We start from the raw sequence: 21380 nt of genomic DNA, 5'->3' as shown, positions 1-21380 counted from the left end.
TATACAACACAAGATGGCGAGTTTGAAAAGTAAAATCGGGGTAATACATAGCTGTCCTTTGTGTTATGTTATCTTGATTTTTAATAACAATCCTCATTATTAATGTACATAAAATCTGAAGACTGCATGAAAATTAAGCATAACTCAGCAATGTTAATGACAATCAAACTTAATAAACAAATTACATTCAGTAGTGAGGAATATAGTTAGCCGCTCACATTGACACTGTAACAACCAGAATGAATATCAGTGGAACAGGGGAATAGTTAGCAAGACTTTACATGAACCTTGAATCATGTCATAAATGTGTCATTGAAGATGTCATATACAGTTGCGCCCAAAAGTTTGCATACCCCTTTGCAGAATCTGCTAAATCTTAATACTGTTAACTAAATAAGAGGGATTATAAAAATCCCATGTTCCTGTTTTTTTTATTTAGTCCTGTCCTGAATAAGCTATTCCACATAAAAGATGTTTACATATAGTCCAAAAGACAAGATAATAGCTGAATTTATAAAAATGACCGTCGGTCATTCGGTCAAAGCCCTCTTCGATTCACGTGCATTGAATATGAGTACCGCTAGAAGGTCTCATATACCAACAAACATCACTGTGAAAGACAAAACGATTTCGTGCCATTGCAATTTCTTTAATTCAAGTATTTTTCCAGAAAAAAATAAATAATAAAGCACAAAAAACCCCGCAAGTTGCATTGCAAATTTAAAAAAAAAAAAAAAACTGGCAGCAAAATCAAGCATTTTTGGCCGCAACAATAAAAAAAACTTCAGCGAACTCCTGTACAGGCTGTTTAACATCGTACCGTCCATGTACATCTCATGCCTTTTGTTATAATCAGAATACAATGGAAACGTGATACTCATGTCATGGCAGCTCATGGTTATGTTACTGTTATGATGCAGGGTTCAAGTGTTACTTATTTATATCCTGGTTTTTGCGGTATATACAGATTAAACAGGAAGTCCTTAGCATAGTGAAAGTGAAAAGATAAATGCACTATATTTAGTATAATATGCGTGTGTAGTGCTGTATTGTGGTAACAACAGTATAATTTTAGATGAATGTAGTCTAGAACTGACTCATAGCTAAATTAATACTCTTCTTTAAATACTTTACATTCATTAGCCGTTCATCCGTTGAAACAATGTCGCCAAAACAAGGCGTACACGTTAAAACAGGGTGTTGAATAATAAAGTGCAGCCATCTTGAGCGAAGCAAACGTTGGTGCAGGCCTCAGGAAGTGGTGAAGCATCATGTCAACGCTGAGACTTAACAAGCAATGAAAAGTCTGCATCTACCACGTGAGTCAATCGCACTTCCTCTAAATGATACTCACTCTCTCACACACGCATTCTTCTCTTTTACTGTCCCACCATCTCTGACCGTGGGATTATCTAAAGACAGCACCGCGGCCATATCATCAGATGAGCAGGTAAGGATGGATTTTATTTCGCCAGGCGTCATTGGAGTGACTTTATCAGCTGGACAATGGTGAAAATTGGAAGATGGGAAAATCTCATGAGATGTAGATGGTTAGATTTCAGATGAATTAGTTTTTTTTTTTTCCTGCAGGCCTTCCTGAGCGGTTAGGGCTGGTTAAGTGGCCAGAAAATATAGACCTAGACATATTATTTAGTTTTACATCATGATAGAGGTATTTCATCTTAAATATTACAATGGAGCAGTTGCAATAACAGAATTAATAAAAAAATAAAAACAAAATGATAAACCTGATAACATGTTGCTAGGGTTTGTTCTACATTTCACTGTATTGTGTTGTAATAATAAAAAGTGATGTAAACATATAAAAAGTGTTCAACAGTGGAAAAACACTGCAATAATTCATGTGCCATCTCACATCTTGAATTAAAATATAACAAGACTCTATGTTCGGCTGGCACTTGACTTCCGTTACCCCTTTTCTCAAGTGATTTATTTATTTCCTGTTGTTTCAAACTGTTACTATGCAGCGACAGGACAAGATTCTTGTGTGTGCTTTGTGGGTGTAAGAGTAAGGATTTCCTCACATTTTACACTGCAAACTTTCCATAACTGGAGTTGTAAACATCTCTTATGTTGCATTTAGACCGACACGACTGTCAGTTTTGGGCTATTCGTACGTTAGTGTTTCCATTTATTGACCAATTGCTCCTAACTAACCATTGTTAACTGGCCTCATGTTATTGGTGATTGGCTCTTACAAATAAACGATTACCGTCAGCATTAATACAGTCTGCAATAATAATAAATAATACTTTAACCCATTAAAGTCTTGACTTGATTTTCATCTCACACCATTTTAGTCATCAGCTAATATGAATTACTCAGTAACTACTGTAGATCTAACAGGAAAAGTCATATGCTCACTGGGTGTAAATGTTAGCAACTAATCATGGAGACTTATTTATGAAATCTGCAAATAACTACTAGGAACATGTTAAAGGATTAGTTCAGAACATATTAAATCATCTATTTAAGTAAACGTTAGTATATTGAATGTAGAACTAAAGCTAGACCTAATAGAAAGTAATCGTATATGCTGAATAACTGAATAATACCCCAGGAAATATGAGTTATAATAAAATTATAACTAACTGCATAGCCTAATGCACAAATAAGTTAAAGGTGAACTATTAATCTAAGCATATGTATTGCTTTGTGTTTCTGTAACTGTAACCAATCATTTATTTTTCAATTTTTGTTTAGGTAACGTTAAAAACATAAAAGCATAACCTACTTATTGCTGTGGGTTTTACTATAACCTATAAATTATAACCTTAAAGCTGCTTCATAAGTTTACATTCTAACATTAATGTTCCCTGCAAAAGTACTGCATTAGCTACGATTCGCAAACTATGAACTTCAGCTTTAATACACCAAAAGACATGTAACAGTAATGAACACTTTTATGAACTGATGTCTGTTAGGACAAATAGAGCAGCTGCATTAAACAATATATCATTTATCCATGACAAAGTATACAATGATCCTAACTAATGGCTTAACATGTTCTTGGTAGTGATTTGCAGAATTGGTAAGTGATTCTCAAGGTTCGCCAACATTTACACCCAGTGAACATATCATTCATGCAATTATCAACATTTAAAGAAGCATTAGGTAAGGTTTGTCAAAATTGGTCATGATTAAGCCTGTAACAGTAAAGTAGTTGTGTTCATGTATGGAACGGATATTCCATTTTTATACCTACTTGAATTTTAAGCAAGTTTCTAATTATCTGTTTCAATTATGTAGCACGAATGTCATCAGTTCACGTATTATTAACATGTAGGTTATGAAATCTTGCAAGGATGTTTAATAATATATATATATTATTATGGGGCAGTGGTGGCTCAGTGGTTAAAGGCTCTGGATTACTGATCAGAAGGTCAGGGCTTCAAGCCCCAGCACAGACAAGCTACCACTGTTGGGCCTTTGGGCAAGGCCCTTAAACCTCAATTGCTCAGTTGTATAAATGAGATAAATGTAAGTCGCTCTGGATAAGGACGTCTTCCAAAAGCCGTAAATGTAATATATATAATGAATTATATTTACCTGAAATGGGAAATGTTGCTGTCTCGCAACCCCGGCGACCCGGGTTTTATCCTCAGCTCGGGTGAAAGCGCAGTGTTTGATTTTATTCAGGGCTTTCAAAACAAAATCAAATCATGTTGAATGTACAAAAACAAATTAATGTAACTCAGTTAAATCACTTGGAACTGGTGTACGCATCGGAATTAAGCAAATTCAATGAGTTTTTTCTTTTTCAGTGTAGAGTTATCATGCTAACTAGAGAGAGTATCAGCAAGGGCGTCCTTGACATCACTTTCAAGCTGCTTGAAAGCCGAGTTATAATACCATAAACAGGCTAAATTTGGCTCATAGAGATTTATGGGCAGGGTTAAAAGTCCTTCAGTTTCATCCCCTTCACCAGTAATAAATCCATCCATCTTACAAAACCACTGCCAGCATTTATTCTGGGGGTTTTTCAAAGCAAAGAATAGATTTTTGGTCACAGGAAAATTACCTGGCTGTGCTGGGCACTTGCCGATTTTAGACATATTTATTTTTCTTTCTGAACAGATTGAGATGAAGGTGCAGTGAAAGGGTTTTGGGGATTTTCTATAGAAGGACTGACAAGAGGCCCATCCAATCACAAACAAGCACTCCAGACTGCAATGCAGTTTTCCGATTTTTTCCCCAATTTTCTCAGCCACGTAATACACTTATGCCAATTATTATTATTATTATTATTATTATTATTATTATTATTATTATTATTATTATTATTATTATTTTAAAATTGTGTTTATATTTTCTAGGTTATTTATAAAAGTAAGGAAAAAAATCGACTATTGCACCTTTAAAACATTCAAACAAACTCACAGGATGTGTATGAGTTCTACCATAGTTACTGAATAATTTGTAGTAGTTACCGAATATTAAAAATAAAACAAATTTATCAAACATGGTCAATGTTTATAAGCGCGAAAAAGACATGGCAACGGATACGTGTTTGTTTGCAACCTATTCAAAAACGGAAATGAAAAATCAGACGCCTAAATTTTAAGCACCAATTTAAAAACGCATATAGGTGGCAAGCTTGTAGTCTTTTTTCCCCATTGTTGTTGATTTCCTAGTGGGTTAAGTTATTATTCATTATTGCAGCAAAGTTATTTCTAGAGCTGAATGAAATAATCATAGAATAGTGTAGTGTGTCCTCACATTTTTTAAAATCCTTTCTGTTTTACAGTTACTTACGACTTAGGATGTAAAGTTATGTAATGCTAACTGTTTGTCAGTTGGTTTTCCATAGTTTGGCTCAGGAATTAGCATCACTGTAGTTAGCATACGTTTGCTTAGGAACTTGTATTGTAGCTAGCTACTTTATGAAAAGTTATGGCTCTAGCTTGGGTATATTTAAATCACAAGTATCTTGTAGCATGACATGTTACAACTACAAAGACGAACTATAAGCCAGGACTTCAATAGTTTAAAGTATTGACCACTTTGTCAGATTTTGTTTTATAATGTATTAATGCCAAAGTTCCTTATTTATTTGCATTAAGCAAACGCTTCCTTTAAATAACTTCCTGATGTTGCAATGATGCAAGCTGTCGTTTCCGGAAGCTGACTTGACATCGTAAACACATGACGCTGAGAAGTGAGTCAAGACCTACTAATCTACATTTTCCCCCTTGTCTAAAAAGTACACAAAGAAACCGTAGCACACTGCCGACACAACCTAAAACATTCTATTTCCCTGAACATGTACTATATATATATATATATATATATATATATATATATATATATATATATATATATATACACACACACACACACATATACAGTCAACTCCAGTATTACTGACCCCCTTTATGAAAATAAGCAGGAACCATAAAGAAGAACACTTTTAATGAGCGATCTTTTGAGCTTAAACATATGGGGATGCTGTATATTTATATTATCTGCGACTCCACAGTTCATATTGAGCCACTGAGCCACTTCCTGTAATGTCTATCAGGGTAGGAGTCACTTGTAAAGCAGCTTGGACGTTCCTCCATGTAGCACATTACAAGATGTCGGTATGTGTACGTCCTTCTTCAGTTAATTAGATTTCTAATTTAGGTTATGCTTGGAGTCGATTCGACCAGCCATTAGCAGACAGGTTTTTGGCTAAAAAACTCCAGTATATTACCCACTAAATCAACCAGTGTCGACGATCCATCTCCATATTTTACAGTGACTCTCAAGTGCTATTCTTTATATGCATCTTGATTTCTCACAAAAAAATGCTGTTCATTCGGGGGTAGGGGTCTAATAAGGCGAACGGCAAAAGGCTTTTCACCATGTGCCAGTTTCATTTACAGTACACACAAACATAGTGTCATAAATAGCACACACTTTCAGTAAAGGAAATGTACTCACAGCGAGAAACTAAGTGACACAGCAAGGACACAGATGACTGACTTGTTAGGAGCAATGTTATAGACTGTACTTTTAAGCAAAGCATTTGTTGGTGGACGGTGACTTAATGTACTGCGCTATAGTTTTACAATGATCTGAGATGATACTACCCTACTCAAATCCAGACACTGGCTTGACAGACCTGATTTTATACTAGCTATTGCTAAACTCATATTACATAAAGCTCATTCGTATGTCAAGCTCATATGACCAGATATTAACCTGATTATTTAGCTATTTCCAAGCTAACTACAGTGACTTTTTGTTCTTGTTGCAATGTTCAGTAGTATTTGCGTTTTACAGTCTAAGTCTTTTTAGGTTACACTCCAATAAAGGATTAAGAGTGTGTCCACACTTTGAGGCTTTAGAGTTGAGTTTAATATTGGAAGTGTGCATGGGAAAGGTTAAGGAGCACTTTTTGATGTATTTACTTTACCATACTTAGCCCCACCTAGCAGTGCATCTTACAAAAAAAAAAAAACAACAACATAAATGTCTGACCTTATTCATGCTTGTGCACTCTTCCAGCACTAGTGCCATGCAGAACTTGTCAAAGCCACCTCCTCATCTGGTGCTGCCTCAAGGAGCCGTAGCCATGAGGATCAAAAGCTCTGCAGGCAGCGGCGAGCGCCTGAGTCAAACCAAATCCATGGTTATACCGGATCACGACCCTGCACAGAAACCAGTGAGACATCCGTCGTTTTCTACACACACAAACACACAATACCACATCACATCATTATCCTGTCTCATTATCCCTTCCCTCTAACTGTAACTTCGCATAAACACTCACTATTTATGTTTACATTAATGTCTTTGTTTTTCATTCATTGGGACTTACATGGCAAGACACATCACATAAACAAATATTTTTTAAAAAATAATTGTATAATTGTTGATATTTCTGTAAAGGGACTTTTATTTATCATTTTTGGAAGGAGTCTCCAGTGTCAGCTCTTTGTGACTAAATTGTTCGACATGGGAAAGTCTTTTTAGTTTACAGCTGTTATAAGTTATAATGCAGAACTACTTTAATATAATTTTATTTAGCTTTAAAGAACAACAAAAATTGCTGCAGGAGGAATTATTTCAGATGCGGGGGGAAGTGGGATTTAAAAAAAAAAAAAAAAAACTCTACACTTTATACTGAGGAACTTAAAGCAAGACACTACAATTAGAAATGACAATTTCGGTCATGTCGGCTGTTTAAAAAAAAAATTGCATACATTTTATCCACACCATTTCTTCTCAAACTCTAGTGCTAAAATATTAACCATGAGCAGTAAAGCAGTAAAAAATCCTTTTATATCACATTATCTGAAAAATCGTACATTTCAAGACGACTAAAGCTCTGCCCAATTGGGCATGTCATATCATATCATATATCTCTGAAAAGCTTTACAGAGAAATAAATCTTTTAATTCTAAACCTCATGCAAATCGGTGCATACGTAATTACACAGAGAATCATTCGCATAAATAAATATACGTTTTTGTAAAATTACTTGTAGTTTTTGTCCCCCCACACTAATAGAGTACATTCAGCCTTATCTACTATTCTTTTCTCTTTTATTTCCTTTGAAAGCCCCAACATTTTAGTATAATGTTGTGCAAGATCCTTGTGTGGTAACTGTACACCAGCACACCTTAAGCTATCTCATGGTACCTGATTACTACACATTTTAAAACAGGAGGCTAAGTTGATAATCAACGCAACGGTAGCTGTGCACGTCTACTTTTCAAACAATCTTGGATAATAATAATGTTCTGTGCCAGCATATCAATTAGATAGTTCATGTTTCCCCGTCACTGTTCCACTTACAAAACTGCACTCGAAATTCAGGTATATGTGCTGGACTGATTAAACAAGACTTATCAATGCGATAAAGACACATGATAGAAGAGAATAGACAGTAGAGGGCAGACGAGCACTGTGTTCCAAAGCCTGTATCGTCTGATGCTTTCACAAGACGTTAATATCACTTACTGTCTCCAAAGTTACGGCTCTCCTAGTGTGAAAACATAAACCACGACACGCAACGATACAGACCTTAAAACATCATTCTTACAAATTACATTATCGGTATTATATTATATTAGACATTTTTGATTTGTAGGTTAAAACTATTTAATGAGCACTGGTGGAATTGGTTAGCTTTTGGGAACTGACAGTATGACAGTAATCGACGGCAAACCGTATTTCCCTTATTTTCAAACAAAGACTGTGTGTGATGGATCTCTTTGATTCGGTGGTGTCTTTATGGCGGTATAAAACCAGTATGTCATTGAAATTCTTTCATTTTTCCTGCAGCTTAACCGACATCGCAGGAATCAGTCCCAGCACAACACCAGTCAAGGCGCACAGCAGGTCTGTGTACTTATTTCATCACAAATACGAACCATTTGCACTGACTTTGCACATGAGCACTTTTATCTACAATGCTACTAGGCATCTGTTGCTAAGCACTGAACGCAACCGAACTACAGCAGCATCCAAAGAATTCAAAATTGTCATTTAAAAAAAAAAAAAAGTCAAATAATAACAGTGAACAGGTATTATTGTCATTTTTTTTTTTTTTTTGTGATATCTACTGACTTCTTGTTAACTGTATCACAGCTCCAGCCTGGTTTGCATGGGGTTTATCTGAATAAAACCAAGATTTCTGAAGGAGGAAAGAAACTCAAGTATGTAAACCGACCATTTTGTCCGTGAACATATTTCATATTTATGTTTATTCGCTTTGAGGTGATGTACAGGTTGTAATTATATACGCTCTTGGTGCCGACTTACTGCAAGTCAGTATTTACAAGGGGAAATTATTTTGAGCAGACCGTTCAGGTTATTAAAATGATCTGCATTTAGGTCACACTTCTGTGCTTGCTAGTTTGTTTGTTTTTTCTTGGAGTGGAAACATCCTTTAAAGAGACCTTTTAAACGCAAGAACTTACAGTACCCTTTAAGTCCAAACACAATCAGGGACAGAACATGCAGACTGAAGATAATATATAATAGAACATGATTGATACCAGAGCGCTGTGGAATTATCGATTCTGATTATTTCACAGTAAAGTAGTGCCAGTCAGTTCTTGACCGCATTACAGTTCCATATCACTGTGCCAGGTGAACTGAAATAATGGAAAAGTTAGCTTACTGTCTACGCATTTAACAACAAACGAAATGACAGAAAATTTCAATTTTCCAGAAATAAATCAGTAATAACCGATGACGGGCCGTTGAATTATTAGAAAAATTATGTGCATCTGCGGTGGTGATACAGCCACAAGGATGAAGCAGAGGCTTGAGCTATTGATATGCAATTATTGGAGAGAGAGAGAAAGAAAAAGAGAGAGAAAGAGAGAGAGAGAGAGAAAGAGAGCGAGAGATCAAGAAAAAAGAACAAATATCAATATTTATTTATGTATTCATTGTATTTTCTGAAATATTGAAAAACGAAAAACCGTGTGATCAATGTAGGCTTATCAATAGTTATTTATTTGTTCTGTTTTTATATTATTAGCATTAAACGAAAAAAAACAACAACCTGTAAACACACTCTCTCTCTCTCCAGTAACTCCATATCAATGGCTCAAGCCTCCGTTATTAGCTCTGAAATGATGTTTTGGAATTAGCAACAGAGGCCTGAGATGGGATGCGTAATAAATTTGTTCCACACACAAGTGTTTTAAGGAAAACAACATGACAAATGTCCTGAAATAAAACATCTGAAGAAGGTCTTGAGGTGTGGTAGCTCTGGTCTAAGTGGAATAATTGACTCTGGGTCCATTGAATTATTAGAAAATAATTCACACGCGAGGTGCAATGTAGCATTACCACCTCAGGGTGCGCATTATTTTCTAATAATTCAACAACCCGTCGCCAGTAATTCCTTACATAATACGAAGATGGCAAGAAGTGAAATAAACATATAATATAGTATAGCAATATTGCCAATATCATTCTGTATGAATAGTCCTAGTTGTAAATATCACTGCAAATTTGGTTTAACATTATAGCTTCCATTATTCTAAAGCTTATAAAATAGCACTTGATCCAGCAGATTCTATTCTTTTGCATTGTAGTTTTTAATACCTCAAGAGTCATATTTATGTATTTAAATTTACTATAGGTGTCGTATTTATGTGATTAAAGGGACAATACTATAAGCGTCGTACTTACGTAATTAAAGGGACAATACTATAAGCGTCGTATTTACGTAATTAAAGGGACGATACTATAAGCGTCGTATTTACGTAATTAAAGGGACAATACTATAAGCGTCGTATTTACGTAATTAAAGGGACGATACTATAAGCGTCGTATTTACGTAATTAAAGGGACAATACTATAAGCGTCGTGTTTACGTAATTAAAGGGACAATACTATAAGCGTCGTGTTTATGTAATTAAAGGGACAATACTATAAGCGTCGTATTTACGTAATTAAAGGGACAGTACTATAAGCGTCGTATTTACGTAATTAAAGGGACAGTACTATAAGCGTCGTGTTTATGTAATTAAAGGGACAATACTATAAGCGTCGTGTTTACGTAATTAAAGGGACAGTACTATAAGCGTCGTGTTTATGTAATTAAAGGGACAATACTATAAGCGTCGTATTTACGTAATTAAAGGGACGATACTATAAGCGTCGTATTTACGTAATTAAAGGGACAATACTATAAGCGTCGTGTTTACGTAATTAAAGGGACAATACTATAAGCGTCGTGTTTATGTAATTAAAGGGACAATACTATAAGCGTCGTATTTACGTAATTAAAGGGACAGTACTATAAGCGTCGTGTTTATGTAATTAAAGGGACAATACTATAAGCGTCGTGTTTATGTAATTAAAGGGACAATACTATAAGCGTCGTATTTATGTTATTAAAGGGACAATACTTTAAGCGTCGTATTTATTTATTAAATAGTGTCATTACATAGTTGTTTTGAGTGTATGTACAGGCAAAAAAACATACAGTACATTTCAACGTGTCATACTGTGACTAAATCAAACTGTTAGATAGTGGATTTAATACCACTCCTCACTTGATTCGATATCACGCATGAAAAATGCTCAAGTTCTGAAGCACATGTAACTAAGACATGCCTCATGTGTGCAATTTTATTAATAAATCCTAAATGCGTGCTAACTGCTAAGCAGAACGAATTATTCCTTTTATATATACTGTGTAGTACTTTCTTTTGTTTTATAGTGAGCACTGATTATAAATAAATTCTTCTGCAGGAAAAACTGGACATTAGCCTGGATTGTCCTTTCATCGAATGAGCTGCATTTTTACAAGGAGAGCAAGCAAGAAGCAATGGCCAGTTTGGTAAGGTATCCGCATCATGCATCATGACGTACGCACACATTTGATCGTCACATGTCTACACACCTACACATAAAGCACCATTGTTGCCCTCAGTAGATACAGTAGAAACTGAACTTTTAACAACCTTGATGAAGAAAAGCTGAATAATTTAGTTTTTATGCACAGTGTTGGCGTGTGTGTTTTGTGTTTCAGTCCTCAGACTGGAGCTGTAAGTGTTGCCAGAAAGCTTGTCTTTTCATATAGATCTAAACGTTGCAGTGGATGTTGGATAAAATGGGTGATTTAAAACAGAACCCACTCTGTTCACCCACATGGAATCTCTCACCCACACTCACTGTTCTGTTCATATTACCTTTCTGGCTCTGGTACTGATAAATTACGTCTTTTTACCTTATTCTCTGTGAGCTGTTGGGAAAAACTAGTCTAAAACTTCTTCATCGCCATGTTATACTTCCATGTACTGATGCTGTAGGGTTATAGAAATAGAAAAACAAAAACAAGAACAACAAAAAAGAGCAAGCACGTAAGTAAAGTTGTTAATAAAACCAAAAGGTTACAGGTGGTCAGTTACACATTCCTTAATTCCATCTCAACTTACACGATCACAGCACAAGCACCAGTTCAGTACCAGGATTTTTCTTCTTTTATCACTAGCCTCTATTTGAGATTTGATCTGATGTGGCCCAAAAGTCGATATGAAGCATTTATTATAAGCTGTTCAGGTATTTCACAATTGTGGACTCTGTTATCTACAGAAACCAGGAAATAAACCAGAAGGAATTGACCTCTGCGGCGCCGTCGTAGACTGGACAACAGAGAAGTCGAGTCGGAAGAACGTGCTTCAGGTTGGAAACTTTCTGCTTTAAAAACGACTTTAAAAAATAAAATAAAATAAGAAGTGCTACTTTTGAGGCCAATTACTACACATCACATCCACATCCTGGTCCAGCTACCTTTTACTTTTACCTTCCATACAGATTATGAAAAGACGGCGACTATAAATTGATGGCTGTGGAAAGTCTATAATAACGCAGTCATCTAACTATGCTGCGAAGACACGCACACCAAAAAGATATAGTATGAAAAATGTGAAAAAATGTGCCACTTCCTAGATTAAGTGTCACTGTAATATCTTTTCAACTCAACTCAAATAGGGCGTAGTATCAGCCAGGGGTGTAACGCAATGCCATTATCTTTATCTGTAATCGTTTTAGTGCTCAAAACCTTCATATCTGTTATTATATTGAGATTTAAACCCTTGAAAGTGTTTTTTTTTTTTTTGTTAACACTACCACTATATCCTGGACACATTGAAAAAAGACTTCAATAACAGGCCTGCTGAAGATAAAAATAAAAATAAAAATAAAAACATTTTACGGATTCATTTTTTATTCTTATATTATAACAACATATAGCAGTTTTACAGAACATCTCCTGAACCTTCTGGAAGCATTCTATCTAGGCTAACTATGTTTCAAAGCAACGACGTCCTTCCCGAATCAAAGAATCTGTTATTTAGGCTACAGCTGAAAACAGGAGCCATCTAATAATATTTAATTAGATTTAATTCAGTTTTGGGGATGGTTACATTCCAGAAAGATCAGAAAGTTTCACTGTACAAAGTACAAACCTTGCACTTGTTTCGTTTTGCAGGATCCCAGTCCCTGAAAAATGGTTAAAAAAAATAAATAAATAAAAAGGAACCAGAACACTTACAGCCTACCTTTCGTATATTCATAGTGTTTTAAGTTATTCCTATTACACCAACTGTCTGCAATTTGCTAACAATTGTTTACAATTGGCTTTGTTTATTGGCTTTGTTTATCAATCCGTCAATAAAATTGTAACGTTTTGGAAGTAGCTTAATGGTTAGCACGTTTGCCTCACAGCTCCAGGGTCGGGGGTTCGATTCCCACCGTGTGCGGAGTTTACATGTTCTCCCCGTGTTGCGGGGGGTTCCAGTTTCCAGGGTATTCTAGTTTCTTCCCCCAGTCCAAAGACATGCATGGTAGGCTGATTGGCATGTCCAAAGTGTCCGTAGTGTATGAATGGGTGTGTGAGTGTGTATGTGATTGTGCCCTGCGATGGACTGGCACCCTGTCCAGGGTGTACCCCGCCTTGTGCCTGATGCTCCCTGGGATAGGCTCCAGGTTCCCCGTGACCCGGAAGGATAAGCAGTATAGAAGATGGATGGATGGTTGATTGATTTTTGTATGTTGATGAGTGCCAATCACCTTTAAATAATGACAGTGAGTCTTTATTGGTCACATGTACATTACAGCACAGTGAAATTCTTTTTTCTTCACATATCCCAGCATGTTAGAAAGCACAGGGTCAGCCATAATACGGTACCCCTGGAGCAGAGAGGGTTAAGGGCCTTTCTCAAGGGCCCAACAGTGGCAGCTTGGAAGTGCAGGGGCTTGAACCCCTGACCTTCCGATCAGTAACCCAGAGCCTTAATCGTCAAGCCACCACTGCCCCAACAGTGGCAGCTTGGCAGTGCTGGGGCCTGAACCTTAACCGTCAAGCCAAATAACCAAAACGATCAATAAGGGCAAAGCCTAAAAAACAGAAATGGAAGTTATTTTGACTCACTACTATGCCAATAACAATATTTAATAATATATCATTTTAATAATATAACTGAGTGCTACATCTTACGTCAACTGAGCCATTTGTTTATAGCCTACAGCTATGCGCAGACAGACAGGGCCATTTCTTTTGTCTTCATTAAAAGATTCGTTTTATTTGTCTTAATTTAGGAGTTTGCGTTGGCTCACTTTCCTTCATTTTTATATTATTTAATTAATGGCAATCGTTTACACTGACTGGTTTTCATAAAATGTTCCTGACCTTAGTGAACTAGCATGACGATGTGTTTTTGATGGAGACTCCAAAGCTTTTCTATAAGTCGCTCTGGATAAGGGCATCGGCTAAATGCTGTAATCGTAATAAAAAATAGTCACTTTAAACCCGACAGTATAATCCATGTATAAAAGTGCCGTAATCCACGCAATTACACGATTTAAAGTCGATCAAGTCGATGTTTACATTAGTCAGTCTTCTTACATGTAAATTTACAAACTCAGGAGCACGAGTAAGATACGAACGTTCTTCTGAGTTGACAAGATTTTCATGAAGACCAAATTGCTTCTGTAAACGCACGTACTGTAACTATTCGAACGATTTACAAATAAACCCGTTTGGATCCAGCTTGATGAATAAGGCCGAATGTTTTTATTTATAAACCACACATCATGCTTTTTACATGTTTATCGCTACATTTACTGCTGCGTAATGTCCAGGAAGCAAGTTCATTCTTGTTCTCACAACAAACTACAATTAGTTTCCACACCAGCCTCTCTTTTTTTCTCTCTCAAAGTTAATAAATCAAGAAAAAGCACTGGCAGAAAACATCTCAGTTTTACCGCTGACTGTTACAAAGCACTGACACTGGAGACACTTTGTATTTACACAGGAAACTTACGCATAATTACACACTGTGCGATTCTCGTGGGTTGTGAGGAAAACGAGGAATCGACTTAAACAGCTCTTTATTTTCCATGCATTTGTCAGCACTTTCAAACTCTCGCTCTCACACAGAGCCACCACACACACGAACACTGACACGGTTCAGCTCAGCTTTCGCACACTGGCTTCCATGCCACTTCCTGCTTTTATCTACTCGACGCTGCTCACTGAAACACAGAACGCTTATCAGTAAACCAACCACAGGTGCATACTCTTCTGTACCACTCATTCAACAGACTCCGCCCTTTTCGCAGTTCGCAAACTGGCATTCGACCACGCCCCCACTGTCTCACACACACACACACACATATACATATATATACATATATATATATATATATATATATATATATATATATATATATATATATATATATATATATATATATATATATATATATAGAGAGAGAGAGAGAGAGAGAGAGAGAGAGAGAGAGAGAGAGAGAGAGAGAGAGAACACCTTCTGACCAATCAGGATCGAGAATTCAACCTGCTGTGGTATCATTTAAGATGAATAACAGGTGGTATTTTCCTAATTACACTTGGTGAACCACTTAATCAACGGGCAAACAGCTCTGAGCACAAACATTAGACTTCTGCGTACACGACGAGCCAACTTCATTATCTACTCTAAGCTTGCTCCCTAGATTATACCCAGGGTGTTAAGTGTGCACTGACACTGCTTTCACGCACCATTTAAAGAGAGCTAATCTTTGAACGTTTGCTTGAGAAAAAGTCGAATGTTTATCAATACATGGACAGATGCACTAGAGCACATGATGAAGCGAAAGGAAAACGAAACACGGATTCACGATCTCATCTCATCTTATCATAGCCAAGCGCTTCGCCACTGGCCAAAAATCCTTTTCTCCATGGGAGATTAAAAAGGCATTAAACTGTAAGCTTAAGTAATCCTAAACTTGATATATAGAAACAACCGCTTGTAACGATATTAGCAAGCCATTTTGTGGCCTGATAACGCCGTCGATCAACTTGTATGGATTAGAAAGGAGTGTGGAAACTTCTGCTCAGCTTAGAGGACAATTAAGATCCCTGCCAGATGAAATACAGTTCAGATTTAGGATAAATTCTTTTTTCACGATCACTTTTGAAGCATTCAGGGCTGAGTTTTAGTTCCTTTCACTGATTTAGATATTTTCGTTTCATGGGTTGGACTAAACATTTTCATTCCCCTACTTTTTCAGGGATTACGCTAATAGCATTCCTCGTTAAGCCTTAATATTAGGCTTGATGATTGTGTCACTTTGCGAATGGCACATCAAAAACACCCTGAAATTGGAACGTATCAGCGAACTTGCAATAAATTATACGTATGATATGAACCAGTCGAGATACTGAATCCGCACGGCATGCAAACCTACAACGTGCTCGAAACTGGGAAGTGAAATATGAACCCAAGTGTTAAAGTCAGCAGCCCCCTGTGTTCAGCTAGGAAGACTTTCACCACAATTGCTCTTAGCGATCCAACCCATACACACTTAATGGATAAATCCGAGTTCGTGGAGCAGGGAACCACATTCAGGTATCGCTTTCAAAGCCTTGTCAAAAACCAACCTGTTTTCCCACATGGACATCAGTAACACTAGAAGTTGAGGCAACAGCACACTTTTCCGACAGGAAGGCTTCTCCTACCACTGAAACAACAAGGCAGCTGGTATTAAGGTTAACGCCTGAATTTACACGGATCATTTGACTCATCACTTCAAAACACAACGTTCTATCTGGATGACAATGCTGAAAAATTCTTCAATCACACCATAAATCAGTAGGAAAGGGTGACTCATATACTCTAAACATGGAGTGACTCAAAGTTGTTAGATACAAAGTTTAACTCTTCAGCACTTGTTTGCATTCAAAAAATTTTTTTTTCATGAAATCCATCATAAAATCAACACCCACCTATCACTGAGAAATGTGCATCCTGAAAGCAAGATCAGTTCACATGGAAACAACACGGTTTAGAAATTCGAGCCCGATGGAATTCAGGAAGAAAGAGATTGTTGATGTTTTTGTCTCTCAGCATCAGATACTAACTCATCCTCTGTTTAAAAAAAAAAAAGAAAGAAAGAAAGAAAATACCATTTAAGATCCGATTACATATAGTAGAACACAACAGGTTCTCCTGAACTGCACATATACATACATACTATACAGATATACACTCATATTTTATATATATATATATATATATATATATATATATATATATATATATGGCCAAAATCTACCTCTATATTTATAACTTAATCTCCTTATAGAAACACATCATGCATGTGTTTCTATAACACATTTGAAAGAATTAAACAATGGGTAATGTCTTCTCACTATAATCTCACTATGATCATCATCCTCCTCATCCTCATCTGTCTCATCACCTGATATAAAAGCGATCATCAAAAATCATGCGTGTAAGCAAGCTTCTGTTTTTTGGTAATGTGAAGGCACAGGAGCATTATGGACAATTTAAGATTCAGAATCTACTTACACACTGAACTGATTAGACTTGTGTCTGTGTTGCTATGACAACAACTTGGTTGAAGCATTATCCTCCATTGCAGAAACATACTACAATGTTTTAGACATCTTCAGGTGAATTGATAGCATTTACTGCTGCATTTGTTAATCTGGGTCCTTACAGAACAACAAGAAAAGGTTAGAAAGTGTCCGAAATAAAAATATCTCCATGGGATTTGGTCAAAGATACTGATGTTGTCTTGATTACAGTTGTCAAATAAATTATTGGCTGAAAAACCTCGGTTTTCTATTTTGGTCAAAACCAATTTTCAGTCCATTTTGAGTGTCAAAACCGCCACACATGAAAATTCATTAACAATGGCCCTCATTTTTCAACCTTTTAGTAAAGTTGGATGTAAATGTTTGCAAAAGGTTGTAAACGTTGATAAATGGCAATCATTTGTAAATAACCCAGCATGTTCCTGACACAGCTCATCTGCATGTTTGTGAGCATGAAACGATCGATCAAGATAAAAACTGAAAAACATTTGAGGCATTTGTCTACGGTTTACAGCTACATGCAGACAGACTGGCCAGTCGTTCATTTAAACGGCACCACTTCTATTGTCATTTCTGAATTAGTTTTATTTATCCTAAAGTGCACCTATTATGGTCATTCAAATATTACCTTTCAAGTAGTGTGTTATGGAGATGTTTGTGAATGTAAAAAGTCTGCAAAGTTAAAAAAATCAAAGCGCACGACAAACTGAGTTATTGACTCCCAAAAGAAGGAACCGATTCTGAACAGCTGAAACGAGTCGTTAGTGATTCCAGACTTTACTTCCTGTACTAACCTACGTAGGTTTGTAACAAAAACCCCACCTCTGGTCTTCATCAGCTGCTCACGAACAGACGGAGCTGAAACTCGTTATGGTAGTGGGCGTTTCTTTTTCGACACGTGCTGACAGCGGTAGACCAATAACAACAGACCGGGACGTCTGACCAATCAGAGCAGAGTATGCTATCCGAATGGAGGAATTTAGAGTGAATCTTTTAGAACGGATCATTGAATGAGTCGTTTGTGACACAGAGGGAAGAAAAGTAATGCTGCAGTTTAAATTATGAGCATGTTTATGGAAGTATAATAGTGCCAATTGTCCTCAAGTAAAATGACATGTTGAATTATATAAATTGAATAAAAATATATCACAATGACAATTTTGTCAATGACAATGACAAACTTGAATTTGTCTGCCCAGCAATTTGACACAAACTGAAAAAAAAAGAACAAAACAGCAATATCAATGCTTGAATTAGTTTCCTCTGCAATTCATTGGGTTTGTATATTTTGATTGAAAACAAAATTCCAGCATTCAAAAATCAATGCACACATATTCACCTTCCTAAAATACGGTTCCAAAATATTCAGGTGTTAAAAATCAAGTCTTCACATCCGGGTCTCACAGGAAGAGCAATGGATTGCCAATGTTACTCTGGGTCGACCCCTAGTGGTGGGATTGTGCAAACAAGCAAACAAGAAGATGAACCTAGCGGACTGGCATAAAGTTAGCTTGACGTTGGATGTTCAGTATTCGCAGATATGTCCAAATTAAGGGACCGTCTCTAAAGATACATATTGGTATACATGTTTCTAACCTCAGTAGCATTTGAAGGGATTGACTTGGTCATCAAACCAACTGTAAAGTGTTCATCTAGGTGTCAGCAATCCATTGCTCTTCCTGTGAGACCCGGATGTGAAGACTTGCATTTTAAGACCCGAATTTTAAGACCTGAATTTTTGCAACCTGAATTTGTGAGGTTGAAAAATAATGTGTTGAAATACTACCTGATGAATAATGAAGATGGTATTTTAACACCTGAATATTTTGGAACCGTATTTTAGGAAGGTGAATATGTGTGCATTGAATTTTGAATGCTGGAATTTTGTTTTCAATCAAAATATACAAACCCAATGAATTGCTGAGGAAACTATTTCAAGCATTGATATTGCTGTTTTTTTTTTTTTTCTTTTTTCTTTCTTTTTTTTTTTTCTTTTCCATTTGTGTCAAATTGCTGGACAGAAAAAATAAAGTATTGTTATTGCAATATGTTTTTATTCAATTTATGTAATTCAACATGCCATTTTGTCTTGAGGACATTTGGCACTATTATACTTCCATACACATTAAAGTGTTTTTTATCTTGGATGCATGTAAATCTTTTGTATGTGACCTTTAAAACAAAATTAGGCACATTTCAAAACCATAATAGGTTCGCTTTAACTTATGGGTTTGTGTTGGCTCGCTTTCTTGTATCTTTTATATTCTTTAATTAATGCCAATAAAATAAAATGACTTGTTTTCTGGTATTCTCAATGGTATTCTTAATCCCTGACCTAGCATTCTCCTAGTGAACTAGCATGAGGATGTGTTTGAGATAGAGACTCCAAAGCTCTTCTATAAATCGCTCTGGATAAGGGCGTCTGCTAAATGCTGTAACTGTAATAAAAATAAAGCAATTTAACCTCTACAGTATATTCCATATATAAAAGTGCACAGTCATCCATGCTGATTATATGATTTCAATTCTATCAAGACGAGGATTAGATTAGTTAGTGTTCTTACATGTAAATGTACACACTCAGGAGCAGGTGTAGGACACGAATGTTTTTCCGAATTTACAGGATCTTCATGAACACCAAATTTCGTGTGTAAAATCTTGTACGCATAAATCGGTTAGTATCCAGCTTGAAAAAGGAGGCCCAATGTTTTCAACAAAGCGCGAGTGTTAGATTAGTTTTGAAAAGTCTCCTCGCTGATATGAAATGAATAAAAACACAAGCATCGTGTAAAACGTAAAGGACGCATTTCATGCAAGAGCTCGACACTGCAAGTAGAAAGCGTGCACTGTGAGAGTATAGGAGAGTAATTTCTCATTAGAAGGACTGAGGACATCCAAAAGGACTCCAGGGTTTTGACACGATACCTAAATTGTGTAATTGTATATGACAAGAGAAGAGGGATAAGACTTGATATCATCACTGATCACCAACACAGATAACTATCAGTGATATAAAACATGCTGTAATTCCTCATATGGCACCTTGGAGGCTGTTTAAAAATTTAAGGATTGACTTAAACCATATCACTCTCACACTTTCAGACAAGTACAGAGAGAGAGAGAGAGAGAGAGAGAGAGAGAGAGAGAGAGAGAGAGAGCGAGAGAGAGGGAGACTGGATGGAAGCCCAAGATCCTTTGCCTGATGGGGTAGCTACAGTTCAATGTAGAGGGGATTATTTATTAATATGTGCTAATGCAGTGATGTGTTGTCTTGAGTAATTATGAAATGCTTTTCAGGTTGTCATTTATTATATAAATCATATTGATGACTGTCAAGACAATAAGATCACAAACGGAGCTTAGGAAAATAATATCAGGATGATTATCTAAAGAGAAAAACAAAATATTTTGTACTTCAGTCCATTATACATGTGGATAGCCATTAAAAAAAAAAAAGCCACAGAAAATTCACTGACATATAAAATAATTGAAATGCTTTACCTAACGAGGCATAAATGATAATTATTTATCATTATAATTTATTTTGGTTAGGTCAAGAATGTAGAAATGGGAAACGTGACACAGAAAATGTTTAGAAATGTTTTTGGGAACCTTCAGACATTTGGGGACCGAAACAGAAATACATATACTGAAAAAAATAACAATGTAGGTCATAAATATAAAAATATGAATAAAGAACTGCTTTTTTGAAATTAAATCATATTGTTACTTCCCTAGAGATTTCCTTCCTATAAATTTTTTATTATTATTATTTCTTGTGGTTGATGTGGTCTAAAAGTGTTTCTGAACCAAAAGGTCTGCACACATGTATTTCAGCCTCAATTGAGAGATTTCAATCCAAATCAAACATCATTGTTGCATTAAAACTCTCAAACTCTCAAAAACAGATAAATGAAATGAAGGTCCCTGATATCGATACGGACCGCGGGCGACCAAAAACAAATCATACTGTATGTAGTGATTTTTTCCCCCAAAG

At 36.1% G+C, this 21380-nt stretch overlaps 1 protein-coding gene across 1 annotated transcript in view; it reads left to right on the top strand.

Moving 5' to 3' along the window:
* Positions 1 to 1330: 1330 nt before the first annotated feature.
* arhgap15 (Rho GTPase activating protein 15) overlaps positions 1331 to 21380 on the top strand; it is a 46767-nt gene continuing 26717 nt past the window's right edge. Inside the window, exons 1-6 of the mRNA XM_017469956.3 lie at positions 1331 to 1450; positions 6514 to 6670; positions 8296 to 8352; positions 8602 to 8669; positions 11230 to 11317; positions 12073 to 12162. Of these exons, the coding sequence (XP_017325445.2) occupies positions 1443 to 1450; positions 6514 to 6670; positions 8296 to 8352; positions 8602 to 8669; positions 11230 to 11317; positions 12073 to 12162 (468 nt within the window). The 5' untranslated portion in view covers positions 1331 to 1442. The remainder of the gene's footprint in view (positions 1451 to 6513; positions 6671 to 8295; positions 8353 to 8601; positions 8670 to 11229; positions 11318 to 12072; positions 12163 to 21380) is intronic.

Source organism: Ictalurus punctatus, chromosome 6, assembly GCF_001660625.3.
Source record: "Ictalurus punctatus breed USDA103 chromosome 6, Coco_2.0, whole genome shotgun sequence".
Classification (NCBI taxonomy): Eukaryota; Metazoa; Chordata; class Actinopteri; order Siluriformes; family Ictaluridae; genus Ictalurus; species Ictalurus punctatus.
The sequence above is the reverse complement of the archived record's forward strand: the minus strand, read 5'-3'. Positions and strand labels throughout refer to the sequence as shown.